At 34.9% G+C, this 15,372-nt stretch overlaps 1 protein-coding gene across 8 annotated transcripts in view; it reads left to right on the forward strand.

The window, feature by feature from the left end:
• The window catches only part of LOC126964795 (homeobox protein homothorax), a 321,561-nt gene that overhangs the window by 97,893 nt on the left and 208,296 nt on the right, over positions 1-15,372 (forward strand). For all 8 annotated transcript variants that reach the window (XM_050808059.1, XM_050808060.1, XM_050808063.1 and 5 more), the window contains exon 7: positions 9,187-9,310. In XM_050808059.1, coding sequence (XP_050664016.1) covers positions 9,187-9,310 — 124 coding nt within the window. The remainder of the gene's footprint in view (positions 1-9,186; positions 9,311-15,372) is intronic.

Raw genomic sequence — 15,372 nt, forward strand, 5'->3', positions numbered from 1 at the left:
TTCATCCATTCGTGTTACAAGGTCTGTAAGAAATCCAGTACTGATATGCCTATCATCTTCCACTCTCATTGATCTATTTATGCAAGATTTCTCATTCTTACTTCATCTCACTCGGTTCCTTTACAGTACCTCTTCATGGTGTAATAACAAAAGATTTTTTTGCATATTGATAAGAAATATTTTTTTCAGTTTATGTATACGGTTTTGGATTTGCAGTTATATTAAAAAGTTGAACTAAAACAGTGATGTATGATATTCCTGAAGAAATCAATCAAATTAATTTTCGATATACAGACACCATATTAACAAGATCAACTCGTTTAATAGATTAAGATTTCGAAAAATTTCTACAAAAATTTTACCTACATTTTGTATGTTATAAAAGTAAACATATAATATACTTAAAAAGAACTATTTAAACAGATATAACAATAGCTATCCAACATTAGATTCGGATAATCAATTGAGACTACACATTGGTAAGTTATTGAAACATATCTAACTAAATAATATTAATACTCCATGTTAGTCTTGTAAAATCAAGGCTGTCAGACTCAACAAAGACCTCCCGTAACACCAAAAAAAAACATTCCAAATACTTACAATTAACGACTTGCAAAATTATTCCACACGAGTTTAATATCACTGCATTTACTAATCGGCTCACGAAATGTGATATCCGCTAACGAACAATTAGCCGGGCAATGAATTAGTGTTACTAGCTTAGATTATAATTTATTATATATGGCTGGCTATAAAATGTGGACAATACTACAATATTAAATGATAACCATAGTATTTATTTCTACTGGTGTGTTGGTCGTAATAAAAACCTTAATTTTTGAAAGCTAGTATCTACAGATAGAGATAAATTACTTTCTTCTACTGTCAGTACTACTGAAGCTGTCCCAATATACCCGATAAGTCATTCCTATCGCCTTATATTGAGACGCGTGAATTGAAATATCCATACAAACTTTATATCGCTGGTAAGCTATACGTCATCCCATTGACAGACAGCGTGCACGGATAAGGTGAGTTACCGTCGATAAGTTTATTGAGACAGAAAAGTCAACAATAGTAACGATTTTTATCTTAAGTAAGAGATAGACTGGGAGACTATATTGGGAACCGCCGTTAATGTGCTAATAAGTGAAATAAAAGTAAAAAAAAAATAGCATCTACTATTAAAAGATCTTAAATGAGATGGCAAGAAACTAATCGTCGCACTAGATTTGATTTACTTAGATTTACAATTGCACAAAATAGTACTATTTATTTTATTTAATATGGACTCAAAATTAAATATGATTCACTTCTTTGCTTCTTCTTATTTTCTCTCATATTTTTCTCACGATATGTTGTTTTGGAGTAGGACTATTCGGATGAAGAATTTATAGAGTGTAGGACCATGATTTCTGAAATTTCAGTACCACTATATCTACGTTATGAGGCTACCATCAAAGTTTTGCCATATTGCAAAAATACGAACGAACCAATAAGACAATACCAATACCAGTGGGAGGCTCCTTTGCATAGGATGCTGGCTAGATTATGGGTACCACAACGGCGCCTATTTCTGCCGTGAAGCAATCATAAACATTACTGTGTTTCGGTCTGAAGGGCGCCGTAGTGGAATTACTGTGCAAATGAGACTTGACATCTCAAGGTGACGAGCGCAATTGTAGTGCCGCTCAGAATTATTGGGCGTATCAATTACCATCAGCTGAACGCCTTGCTCGTCGCGTCCCTTACTTTCATAAAAAAAGATGAAGAAGTGGAAATTAAATGGATATGAAATAAAAATGAGTCAGAAAAGGAAATAAGAGGGCTTGGCGTGAAAGGATTGATGCAATTGGAAGAAACCAAGGAAAAATAACAGTACTGTGGTCGGCCTCTGGGAGACAGAAGTATATCGATTTAGGTTTATGAAGTTAAAATTACGAATAACAATAGATATTAAATAAGAACAATAATCGTCCATAAGCCGAGGGTTGAAGCAGACCATTGTGACGCGAATAGGCGCGTGCGCAGTATTGTATTACCTCCACCAGGTGAAGGGTTTGGCTTAACTGCCTCCACAATGACTACAACCATCAAATAAACTCTAAATCACAGCTTTATTTATTTGTTCATTCATTGAGAGGCCTTTACATTTAACACGTAATACTCTAGCCGGGTTTTGTGTATGCTGTGGATTTTTTTTTAATAATTTGATTTAGAGTGTAATAAACAATCAATGAATATTTAATGTATTGAATTAATTTCCTTAGTCAACGTTAATTTTACTATTTTTTTAAGCTATATAGTAACTAGTGCTGTTGGAAATTATGCATTGACAAAGAATGCTATCGATAATAAAGCGAGATTGAGCAAATATCACTTACCATCAAATTCAAATATTTTTATTCAAAATAGGATGTGACATCACTTATTGAAAATCAAAAACCCACTCCAAATAGAATGCCTGAGACCTGAGAATGGGCTCAACAAACTCAGCGGGCTTTTTTTTGACCAAAAAATATGTTTACAAAGTAATATTGTACAATTAAACTTATTACTTTTAATAGCCTAAGGGCGGACGCTCTATTCCCAATCTGTGGTATCATTAAGAAAGTCATTTATGCTATAGTAACCATTACCGCACAAACGTTTTTAAACAATTCTTTTGAGTATCGTAATACATTTGTTTTGCTTGTTCTGGGATCTTGTTGTAAAAGTATATACGTCGCCCCACAAAAGACCTACTAACTCGTCTTAGCCGAGTAGTAGGCGTAACAAGTTTTTGTTTATGTATAAGCTCGTTAATCCTTCAATTAAAAGCAATATTTTTATAACTGTTGTTTTGGCGTATAATCTAAGCAGTCGCAAGATCACCATCATTAAAAGTATCACCTAATGACTGCCATTAAAGTTCTGGCACCGATCACGCTCAAACGTCTCACAACTTGGCAGTCGTCGCGAATGGCGGGGAATTTGGGAAAAAACAAAAGAAAAGCTATATTAAGACGTATGGGCTCTCAAGATGACACAATAGTGGACCCGTTTTGGAGGATTAATGATAATGGAAAAGTCGGGTTTCCCTCCTGCTGCCCGTGCCTCCCCCGGGAAACACCCTGCCCGGAGAGTGGACTCTCTAGAATAGCATTTATCGGGACATCTATTAGTGCCAATTTGCTGTTGTTTTAAAGATGTTCTGTTATAGGAATTTATGTTATTTTACGAACATGTTTCGTTGTAAAGTTTCGTTGAGATAGTTTTACAAAAATATCCGCACCGAATAAAATTATTATCACTTTTTAAATATATTTTTTATTGAGTATTATCGACATTTTAAATCACTGAATGTGAGCAATGACTTAATGAAATTTCGTTGAAAACGTATGTAAAATATACCTACTACGATTTCATATTTTTTTTATAATTATTGTGTTTAGTTAAAGGGGTTCTTTGCCCTTCCTACAATTACCTAAATGTTGGTTCGTGCGAATAAGTCGCGAAACTCCCGCTCTCTGGGGGAGGGAGTTCGATTCCCACGACATACGATCCGACGCACGCGTCGCGCGTCGTGTCGCGTGTGGCTGCGACCAAAGTCGTCTAGTGATATTATTAACTTATCGTATAATGTTACATAATAACGTGATGGATGAGTCAAGATATAATATCCATACTAATATTATAAATGCTAAAGTAAGTCTATCTGTCTATTACCGATTCACGCTTTAGCTGCTGAATCGATTTGGATGAAATTTGGTGGTGACAAATATGAAATGAAATTTTGAAATAATAAGGGAAATCAAAGTTTCTCAAGCAAGGCAAATAACTAATGTTGATGGACTCTCAACAATCAATTTCACCATATTATGATTCGAGTAAACGAAATTGAATTGCGAATAAGACATACGAAATTATTTTACATCAAGTTATTTGTGTTCAAATGTTTCGACAAGCATTAGTATTGCTAAAAGATAACAGAATACTCTTTTTGGGTGTAAGACACTCATCATCAATAGATCAGCTCCACTAAAAAAAAGGACATTATCATCAGCATAAGGGGATAAGACCCGTATTACATCACTCGGCACCCGTCACTCTGAGGTAATATAAAATATATCACGTCTGTAATTATACACTGGCACGGACATGCCTGTGATGGCAATAAGTGTGATGGCAGCATTCCATCAAACAGTAGACCAAGTATTCTCGAAATAGTACGACTTAGGGACCTTGAAGGCATCTTGACTTTTGTTTTTGTGGATGTCCATCAGCGGCTGCTTCTTTCAGTGCCCATTACGTGGGCCTCTTAAAAATTATTCCCCTATATTAAAAAAAACTAAGGTACCTACAGTGAGTTCTACTCCTACAAAACATTCAAACAAATAATGCTCTCATATTTTGTTGATTTTTTTATAGATATCATCACAAAAAAAAATATATTCCGAATTCGTTCAATTCAAAAAGAATTTTAAATCGAAACCGTGATGAATATTGATCAAACCCGAAGCTATCGCGTGCAACAGATATCGAAAAATAATAACAAAAAGGTGTTATATTTGGTCGTTAACCAACTGACTGACAGTTTTCGCTAACGACGGGAAATAATGATGGATAAACAGAATTATAACAATATAGCATAATGATACGAGGCGAGTAAGTCATTCCTATTCTCACATATGGTGTGAAAGGAACGCATTAGTGGCCTGCTTCCTGCCAGTGCCACAAAAACAAAAAAAAAAACAAAATGTGCTATTCATTAAATTAAACTAGCGACTCCTTGGTTGACATGAGATGTTTAACTTAACAGCCCTTTTTAAATATAATCGGTTCTAAATTTGAATTGACGGAAATATAGTTTAAGATATTTATTGCCTATTATTTTTGAGGTCATAAATGGCGCTGAACTTCCCAACAAAAAGTATGACAACGTAGTACTTTTTATGGAAAAGGAGGACAAACGAGTGTACGGGTTACCTAGTATTAAGTGATCACCGCCGCCCACATTCTTTTGCAACACCAGAGGAATCACAGGAGCGTTGCCGCCTTTAAGGAAGGTGTGTGCGTTTTTTTTAACGTATCTATGTCGTATCTTCCCGCAAACTCCGCATAAGTAAGCTCATTCCACAGCTTTGTAGTACGTAGAAGAAAGCTCCATGAAAACAGCACTGTAGAAGACCACCACACATCCAGGTGGTGGGGATGATATCCTAATTTAGATTTATATTTATATTTACATCCTCTTTGATGACAACTACTATTTCGACTCCTGTCAACCCCAGTCCCCCTGAAAACGCGATTCTGAAAAGGTCACGAAACGTCGGATTAAATAATATTAAAAATGTTACATTTAGTAAAAGATTAATGTTACAATTACACGTGTTATAAATAAACCTTTAAAAAAAAATATTTAAATAAATGTCTAATACTCGTAAATATCAAAAAAAAAATCTATATTTTCTTATAGTAGATAATAATATTAAACTTTTATATACATAATAAAATCATAAGCATGTCGTGTCTCTACATATTTTTTCTCGAAACACAATTAAGATACATTATACTTATTTTAGAGAAGCTATTAGTAAGCAAGTTTAAGCTATAAGTAAGTTTGTTTGTCGGTTTGTACACGCTATATTCAGAATAGGCTCTGTCGATCTGTCAAAAATCAGTTTTCAGTGATATATTATGGCATGCTCTTCGTAATATTTTTTGTTTTTTTTTTTTTTAAGCTATTGCATAGCTTCTATCGCGGGCCTTGAGCGTGGAGACCGAATCCAGAAATTCCGTAACGAAAATAACCTAACACTTACTTACTAGATGTATATAAATATTTCGGCACGGTCATTACAGTTGCCGTTATCACGTATGCTTTTTGTGCAGAAGGTCTCAGGTTCGAGCCTGGGGTAAATCTTGATTTTTTATCACGTTTTTTTAATTTTTATTATTATGACAAGCATTTTTATTTAGTTTCACCTGTCCCGTTGTCTGTCTGTAATCAAATCTTGTAAGTTAAATTTTACTTCCCGTTTGCTTTTTTTTAAATTAATTTTATAAAAAAATGAATACTGCATAAATAAAATAAATTATAATTGCATAAGTTGATAAAAATGCTATGCAATAGCTTTACCGCGGCAGTCCCCGAGTGCCACACGTCTTTTTTTTTCATTGAAATCTGAAAATAAAGGGGAAAAAAACTAAAACTTCGTACCTACTTATCTAGATGCACTTACAAAACTTAAATATGTAGGCTTCTTCTTAATGTTTGTATCTAAAGGTTGTGATGTATAATGTTGTGTAGTACTTATTATGAGTATGTAATAACTTGTACATGGTTTTTTATATAATACATTTTCTTTTGACACAAAATAAAATATTTGTATTGGTATTTGTATAAAGGGGAATGTTAAATACACCAATATTTATGCGGACAGACTCATGGACGCCCGAATTTACAAAGGTAGGTACAATGAATATTTCTATTATTTTGTTGACAGAAAATGTTTAGTTGGTTCAATGAGGTGATTTCTAATATTACATTTCCAATTTAATAAAAAAAAATATATTTCAAAGCGTTGATAGTAGTAAAAATAATTAAATTGTTAGAAACTATCCTATATTAGGTTAATTTGTTCAATGTACAAATTTAGTTTAACCAAACCTCTCTTTAATTATGTATATTGAAAATAGCATGACTAAAGCAATCTTCATACAGTGAACACAAGGCAAAATGTATTCGATTTTCATATTGTGTAACAGGAATATATTCACATGTACGCGTACCTGAGCGTGAGCTACGTCACTTTTTGATCTGTGTAAATTGAAAGTGGCGGGAAGACATCTGTTCTAAATACAAATTCAAATTCGCTGTGCGCTCGCTTACTGTAATGATTATTGAAATTGCCAGTTGGTACACGTTCTATTTTTGAATGGAATTTCAGCTGTTACATTGCCGAAAGGCGATACACCTTCAATATTGGACATGAAAAATACTGTAAAATTACTTACTTTTCAGTATTCCCGTATTATGCATACGAACTTGTATCGATTTATATCTAAAAATGATATAAATAAAACAGTATTTAATAATCGCATCCTCAAATTAAATGTTCTGGTGTTAGACCAAATCATTTAAACATTTTCTCCACATTTGTGTGCTTTGAAAATCTCAGGATTATCGTTTTAGCTTCCGTGCACACAGAAATCTGTGTTATAATATAGGTACTTAATAAAAAGTCGAATGAAAATTCTGCAAATACGAATGTTAAGGCAGGAAGGCAATGTCAGGATCACGCAAACGACCTTTAGAGTTTGGGTGTAGCACATCAATCCAAAAAAAAAGATATTCGTGTGAAAGTCAGCGGCGAACTGCCTCCTGTGTCGCCCGCACACGGACCCGCGGACGGCTGTTTGTAGAGAATATAGTATATGTTTTTTTAAACTTTCAAAACGTTCGCTTTTTAGAGAAATAAATTGGCTATTCTCTCTTGTTCGAGGGATAAAAACGTCACCAGTAGTTTAGAAGCAGTAGCATTTCAATAATTTTTATTTGGTGATGATATTTTACGTTTTACAAAATTTTTAAACGCTCGGATTGGAGATTATATATTAGTTCCTAACATATATATTTTTTAAATTTCCTAGCTGACTCATTGTAGAGCATTAGGCCATCAAAGATGATCATGATACCAGGCGCCTTAAGAGCAGATTCTAGTAATATAAGTAACGTGGTGCTTATTAAATTTGTAATCTATCAATCATTTTTTTTTTTTTTTTAATATTGAACCAACAGCACACAAAAATTAAACTAATAACAAAAATATTATGCGATGGCCGACTGCCAATTACAGGTTCACACTATTTATGGTATAACATTTAACGCTCTAATTAAACTATGATTAAATCAAAATAAAAAATAATTAACTAATAAATATAAAGGTGTGTATGAGTGTATGTGTGTATGAGTGTATGTGTGTATGTGTGTATGAGTGTATGTGCGTATGTCTTAAGTCGTTTTCAACTCTTCGATTACAGTATACATAAAATGATTTCCTTTTTGAAAGAGCTTTTAGTATGGACGAATATATCTGTTGGTAGGAAATGTTTATTATAGCAGCTAAGGGTACGGCAGACCACCGAATTCTGTGCATAAATAGATCATCATAATAACAAACTTAACGATCGTTAGTGTTAATAATTATTTAACACGTGAATGTCAATTAAAATGTCTATTTTCGGTATAACGAGCCGTTATCAATCATAAATTGCAGTAATTACTGGTGGAATGTTGTCATATCGTACTTAATGTTGCCAACACTAGTTAAACTGAAATCTGAGAGTGAATTTTTTATTACAATAAACAGTTTAGTATTTCATGTTCATTAGCGTTTTGCTTACATTAAAGAATTAATTAAAATAATATTTAATCATGCTTCTTACACATAGCAACTTTAATTCTACTATTCAACGTGGAGCTGTAAACCTTGGAGGAGGCTTTATTCAAGACATAATTGATTTGAAACGTTTGCTTAAATCAATCAATATTGCATCACACTATTTTATTATTTATTTATTTACTCCTAGAAAGTGCTTGTAATGCTTCATGAAATAGGAAATTCCGGTCACAGAAAATTATTGAAAACCAAGGTAATTAAATATTTTATGACAGTTACAATTTCAACATTTCGTGTGGTTGGTAATTTACTTAATTAACTTAATTAATTTATAATTGCAACAGACATATAAATGCGCCTTGGTCAGTAATGGAAATTAAAGTATTAAATTAAACATTTGTTTGCCAATGTTTTATAAATTGTCCTTCTTTATTAAACTAATTTGAGCGTAACAATGCCTTCTTGGCCCATTACCCCGCGCAGGTGTACCGTAATGGCGCGCTAGCGTGCGCTTGCGCATCATTAAACATACAAAGATGTTGCTAGAAGTTTTGCGAATTATTTTATCACCGAGCATTTTGTTCAATGGGCAGTAATTACATAAATTTAACCATGGATAATCTAAATCAAGGTTTTTTCTTATGCTTGGGGAATATGGCATTTTATCGATCGAATTTACTAGATCCATATCTCGAAAGACCAGATCACCCATTCCTTCCGATAGGAGAAGTCCTAAGAGCTAAGCCCCTTATGAGATCAGAAGTACCGGGCTGTCATAACTTCGAGTTGTTGTCAACAGAGACCACCTTCATCATCGCTGTCATACGGAGCGGTGAACGACGACGTGCGCTCACCCGGCTCCGGCGGAACCCCCGGTCCCCTCAGTCAGCCCCCGCCGCAGACCTTAGACGCGACAGATCCAGGTGAGATATCCCACGCTTCATCTGTTCTGGTGACTCAATCCAATCTAACTGTCCGTAATCTCTGCCGTCCTAGTACAATAACAGCCAGACAAGCTCTACCATTCCAACAACCTGCATGAGGAACTTTTGTGTTGTTATAGACTGGTTGCAAGAAATCTAGCTTAAAATAAACTTACCCGTTATTTCTTAAAATATACTACGTTTTTTATAATCATTTTCAATGGCTTTAATGCCTTACCCAGAAACTGTCTTCTTTCGAATGGATCTAACAAACCTTCAACCGTTTGATAAACTTAGTCCCAGCTATGTCAGATATTGTATCAAAGATACAATTAATAATGAAACTTAATCCTTTCTATCCCATAAATAGTTAATAGGCACTTACCTAACACTCATCTGCGTTTGAATTTTATCTGACTAACCAACATTGATATTATTTATGCTTGTAATCTTGGAAATGTACTTGGGATCTGCCATTAATCTTTTGAGAATAAATTTCATCGAGCCGAAACAATCGTTTGTTCTACTAAACTTCACGTTGCTTTTTGTGCGTTGGCCATTGCCTATGTTGTTATAAAATTTATGATCCGTCTTTCATACTTGTTTTTAGAATAATATGACAATCTCGATTGGTGGTGCAAAGGTCATAGGTCGGATGACGAGTTTTTAATGCAACGCTGTCAATATGACGTGCTGGGATCCCACGCGACTCCTAACCTAACAATTAACTTGTCCACACAACCATCTAGATTCTACGATATGCGTCAACACCCTTCAAGACGCAATTCAAAGTTGACAGGCGGCCATCGTCGCATCACTATTGCGCGTCAACTTCTGTCACCTTCTCCCACAGTACCGGGTAATTTAAACAGAGAATGCTATCTTTCGTCGTTCAGAAATCAGTCACGAGGATTGGTATCACTCACCGCGTGTGACGTTTAAAACCTTGATTGTGTGTCACCAGTTGTGTCACATGTCTTTCGTTCAGGAATGACGAATGAGTGCGTATTGAATGTAGCTATGACGTTTCCGTCCCGTCTGCAAGCATTACAATGGCTATTGAAATGAGGAGGTCGGTGGAATCGTTGTGCATGTATCAGCGTCGATCTCCGACTGATTACAGCTCTCGTATACACGTTAATAAATGTACGATTGATTACATTATGCTTCTTTTGATTCGTTAGAGCTCGCGCGTCACAAAGGATGCTTTAATATTTGACAGCTGTCAAAATGGCCACCGCGTTGCCGCGGGAACTAACAAAGCTCTAGTTTTTTTTTTGCACACATTTCCACACGGTTTTTTCGTGGAAAATTATGCTTTCGACGCACGTTTGTGTAATTGTTTGGTTTGTCGTATGGTTGTGTTGGCGTGAACACGGCGAAATGAACGAAATTGAATTTTGGTGAGGCAGTACAATGATCTGCGCCTACATAATGGGGAATTCGTTTCTCTCTGTGCCTTTTGTTTATTAAAATTCACCACGCGCAAATTATTTTTCATTTTATGGCAGCTATCGGATCGGATGTATTTTTAACGGGAGTGTGTATTTTGTAAATACAGAATTGTTTATTATTTTATACGTTGGGGTAGAAATTAAAGCCCGGATCAAACTTCAAAAAACATTAATAATATTATATATCATTACAATATGATGAGAACATTCATTCAACTGGACTATCAAGTACATCTTTTCGTTGGAGAAAAGTTATACATGAATAATAGAAAGAATACATTATTTTATCACCAAACATGACATTACTCTGGGGTGTTACGTCCCATCACACATTATATCCAACCCTTTGCAACTCCGAACATTATAAAACAATCAACACAATAAGCACTCACCAACTAATTAAAAATTCAAATCTAAAAACAGAACGTCACTTGACTCCCGCCAAAACGGGAAAGGGCTAACTTTGCGCCTGAATTATTCAAAATTCAAAATTTCCCTATAATTCAATCACCCGTCCCGCGGGAGGGGGGGAGGCATGATTATTTGCGAATTTAATATTAATTAACTGACGTGCTCGCTGGGTAATTAAGTTTTTCAATTATAACTGACAATTATGCGATGAAATTCGGATGAAGCGAGATGATTCGGCTAATTGTTGAACGGTGCGCGCAATGTTTTTTTTTGTCTATGGTATGAGCCATAAATTTCAATTATATTCTGTGCCAATTTAGTGCATGCCGCTACAGTAATTGCACTGGCCATTGATTGGAAGCCCATTGATTGCATGCAATTCCGAACATATTATTGGCGGAAAGTATTACCGCTTAGATAAAAAATATTGTTTATATTAATTAAAAATGTCGTTGAATTATTACAGTGATGAAATATTTATAAATGATCTGAATCAATATAACTGATGGATAACTTCATTGTTTATTATTGAAATTTATTGAAATGTCAATCAAATTTCGTGGTTTTATTATTTTTAAGTGTCTGGCAATGCCTTGTTCATAATTTCCGTACGGTTTCACTATTTATATGTTTATGTAGTTCATCGAATTTCGTTGTATCGACTTACTACTCAAGTTACAACATAGAATGTGTGTGTCATATCTGTTTATTCATTTCTATAATTTTGGGGTATTCCCCCGAGTGTTCGAAGCTTGGCAATAGATCTGCAGACTTTTTAGAGCCCAAGAAACACCAGTAAGCATAACGATTATTGCATTACATCTCCCCAAAAATAGGGAGTTCTGAGCTGTTCATTTCAATTTGCTTCATAATTCCCAAACTGGGGCATTATTTACACCGGTCACGTGTTATCGTGTGACCGCTCCTAATGTACTTGGAATTGCTATGTCTGCTGTTTGGCTTGCCCTGTCTTTGGGGTTATAGATAGTGTATGAGACAAAAGTCAACATTACTTTGCCTCCGAATAGTAAATATATCTGAGAATAGTTTTTGCCTAAAAAGGTGCAATAAAAACTGATATTGTACATGAATTATTTATTATTTAGTTAAATTAACTAAGGAAAACATTTGAGTTTTCCTTAGTGTTAATTCCGCCAATATTTGTCTTAAAACAGTCAGCATAACAAAATTCAGCCAGTGGGAGGCTAGATTATGGGTAACAAAAGGCGCCTATTTCTGCCGTGAAGCAGTAATGTAAGCATTACTGTGTTTCGGTCTGAAGGGCGCCGTAGCTAGTGAAATTACTGGGCAAATGAGACTTAACATCTTATATCTCAAGGTGACGAGCGCAGTTGTAGTGCCGCTCAGAATATTTGGGTTTTTCAAGAATCGACGGCGTATCTATTGCCATCAAGCATTTATATGATGAATATGGATGTTTGTTTCCGAGTCATGGATGTTTAAATGTATTTATGTATGTTTATATGAATTGATGTATGTTTAAGTAAGTATATTGTATTAAATATATCGTTGTCTTGTACCCATAGTACAGGCTATATATGCTTAACTTGGGGCAAGATAATTTGTGTAAAAGTGTGTCAATATTATTATTATTATTATTATAAGCTGAACGTCCTGCTCGTCTCGTACTTTAGGTACAAACTGAAAAGTTGGTCAGAAAAAAATTATCTCTTAAAGTAAACCACGTCAATAAACAAAATGACAGTGATTGTATTTGTATTAGTAAGACAAGTAAATTGAATTAAGTACGCTGTCTACGAACGACACGCAACTATCAGTCGAAACGAAACACTTAATTGGGAGTTTCACGCTTGTCTCTGGTCTCTTGTTGACTTTGTTCACTTTTTTACGTCACTTTTTGATGACACTTAGTTACGTGCGACCTGCTTGCTATAATTAACACAGCTACAAGTCAGTTTTAAATGTATTCCTTATTAATATAATATATACCATGGATAATTTATACTTCTAGATAGAGTCTGTTGCTGTTATGCAACGCATTACTACAGGCTAGGTGCATGATAAGCTACGTCTGGCAATTCCTTGCAATTTTTGAATTGCAATGTAATTTCCGATAATTTGGTCACTTTGTTGAAGTGTATGTGCGTTGCTGAAAATAGAGGATAACTGTTGGCCTCTAATTTTTTTTGTCGTGTTCACATCTGTCACAGTCTATCTAGAAGTATAAATTATGTAAGATTTTATGATATATAAATGGGCGTTCGTTTGTTACGACTTCACGCCTAAACTATTCAAACACTAATCATCGCGAAAACTTGTACATACCTATATTGTCTGTTGTAGATACAGTGAAGTATTACAGGTAGTAGGACATAGGACAATCAATCAAGAAATACTTAATTCTTTCCGAGTGAAAAAAAATTGCTTACAGTATAGTAAATATATTTATTTTAAGTTTATGCTGAAAGGCTAAATATTAAAATTTAACCGCAATTACATCTTAACTCTTTATTATTGATTATTTACAGTATAAAGAGGAAGTATTTCTATGTTTGCATTGATGTTTTTACGAATAATGTAATATTTATATTATCATTACCAATAGATGGGCTTAATTAAGATTAAATGAAATGAAACTTCATACTAAACAACACTTAATACTTTATAAACATTGGTTCGAACATTTTTGAAAGTTCTAAATAGGAAATACTACTAAAGAGACTGTCCACAATGACAAGCGATATGCTCTGTATCATAGAAGAGCGCTGCCAGCAGTAGGAAGACCAGTTTGTGTGTGTATTATTTGAAAACTATCCTAAAAAACTTTCCCAAAGTAACTATTCAACGCGGACGAAGTGGCGGATAAAAGCTAGTTGAATATATAAGAAAAGAAAACCGACAAATAACAACATCCATGCTAATAATTTCACAAGTAATTATGAACTTGGTTGACGAGAAATTCCAACACTATACAACGCAAGGTTTATTGTGCTAGTCATTGTCTAAGTATGCCCTCGGGAAGCCATCAATATTTCAGCAGTCGAATTGAAAAACCCCACGGCTTATAACCAATAAAATATTAACTCCGACGATTTCCCGCCATTTTCCACCGGCCATTCGGAATCGCGGCACGTCCTACCCTCACTTACGCTCAATACTAAATGTAATCATAAAATAGTTGTTAATAATTCAGCAGTAGAGGTGTGGGATTATTAAATTGAGAATGCTCACTTTGTAATATTGTAACGGTTAAATATTAGATTAGCCGGGACCCGGGTTCCGGGGTTCGGGGAAGAACCCTCATTGGGCGGGGTTTTCTCAAAATATGATTGGTCTTCATTTGGTAATGGGGAAATGGTCGCGTGACGATCTACATTGATGGAATTAATTATGAGTTTTGTATTGAGTGAAGGTATCTTCGAGCTATAAACACCAGCTCAGCGCAGTCCAATATAAAGATAATCCTTGGTAAAGACTTACCTTTACCAGTGGGAGGCTCCTTTGCACAGGAAGCCGGTATAACGACGCCTATTTCTGCCGTGAAGCAGTAATGTGTAATTTTGTAAACATTACTGTGTTTCGGACTGAGGGGCGCCGTAGCTAGTGAAACTACTGGGCAAATGAGACTTAACACCTTAAGTCTCAAGGTGACCAGCGCAATTGTAGTGCCGCTCAGAATTTTTGTGATTTTCAAGAATCCTGAGCGGCACTGCTTTGTAATGGGTAGGGCTGTTCAATTACCATTAGTCGTACGTCTTGCTCGTTGCACAAGGACATATCATTCGCAATCTGATAGCAGAGTGGCAAAAGTGTGCTTAAAGACAATGTAAGCACACTTCTTAGTCGTATGTCAACTGTACTGAACTGAATAAATGTTGTACATTGCTGTTTTTTTACCAAGTTTTTTTAAACAACTGAAATAAATGCGGCAATGTATAGGAATAACAGTCAAAGATTACTATTGTGTAATGAGTGGCATTCCATGTTTCGGTTTTATGCGCCGTGATTTGTCTAGATATGTAGAACGTCATTTTTGAATAGTGTTACCTTACCAAAATATAAGTCAAAATGAAGCGTTCTGATTTTATCCAGTTGGCAACATAGTATCTCTGGCAGCCTGATACTTCGCTGATAGAAATATTGGCAATATACGAGGAAATGAAGTAATAGATATAGATTTCGATTATACTTTTACCCCCTTATTCATACTGGTCC

The sequence above is a fragment of the Leptidea sinapis genome, chromosome 6, assembly GCF_905404315.1.
Source record: "Leptidea sinapis chromosome 6, ilLepSina1.1, whole genome shotgun sequence".
NCBI classification, from domain to species: Eukaryota; Metazoa; Arthropoda; class Insecta; order Lepidoptera; family Pieridae; genus Leptidea; species Leptidea sinapis.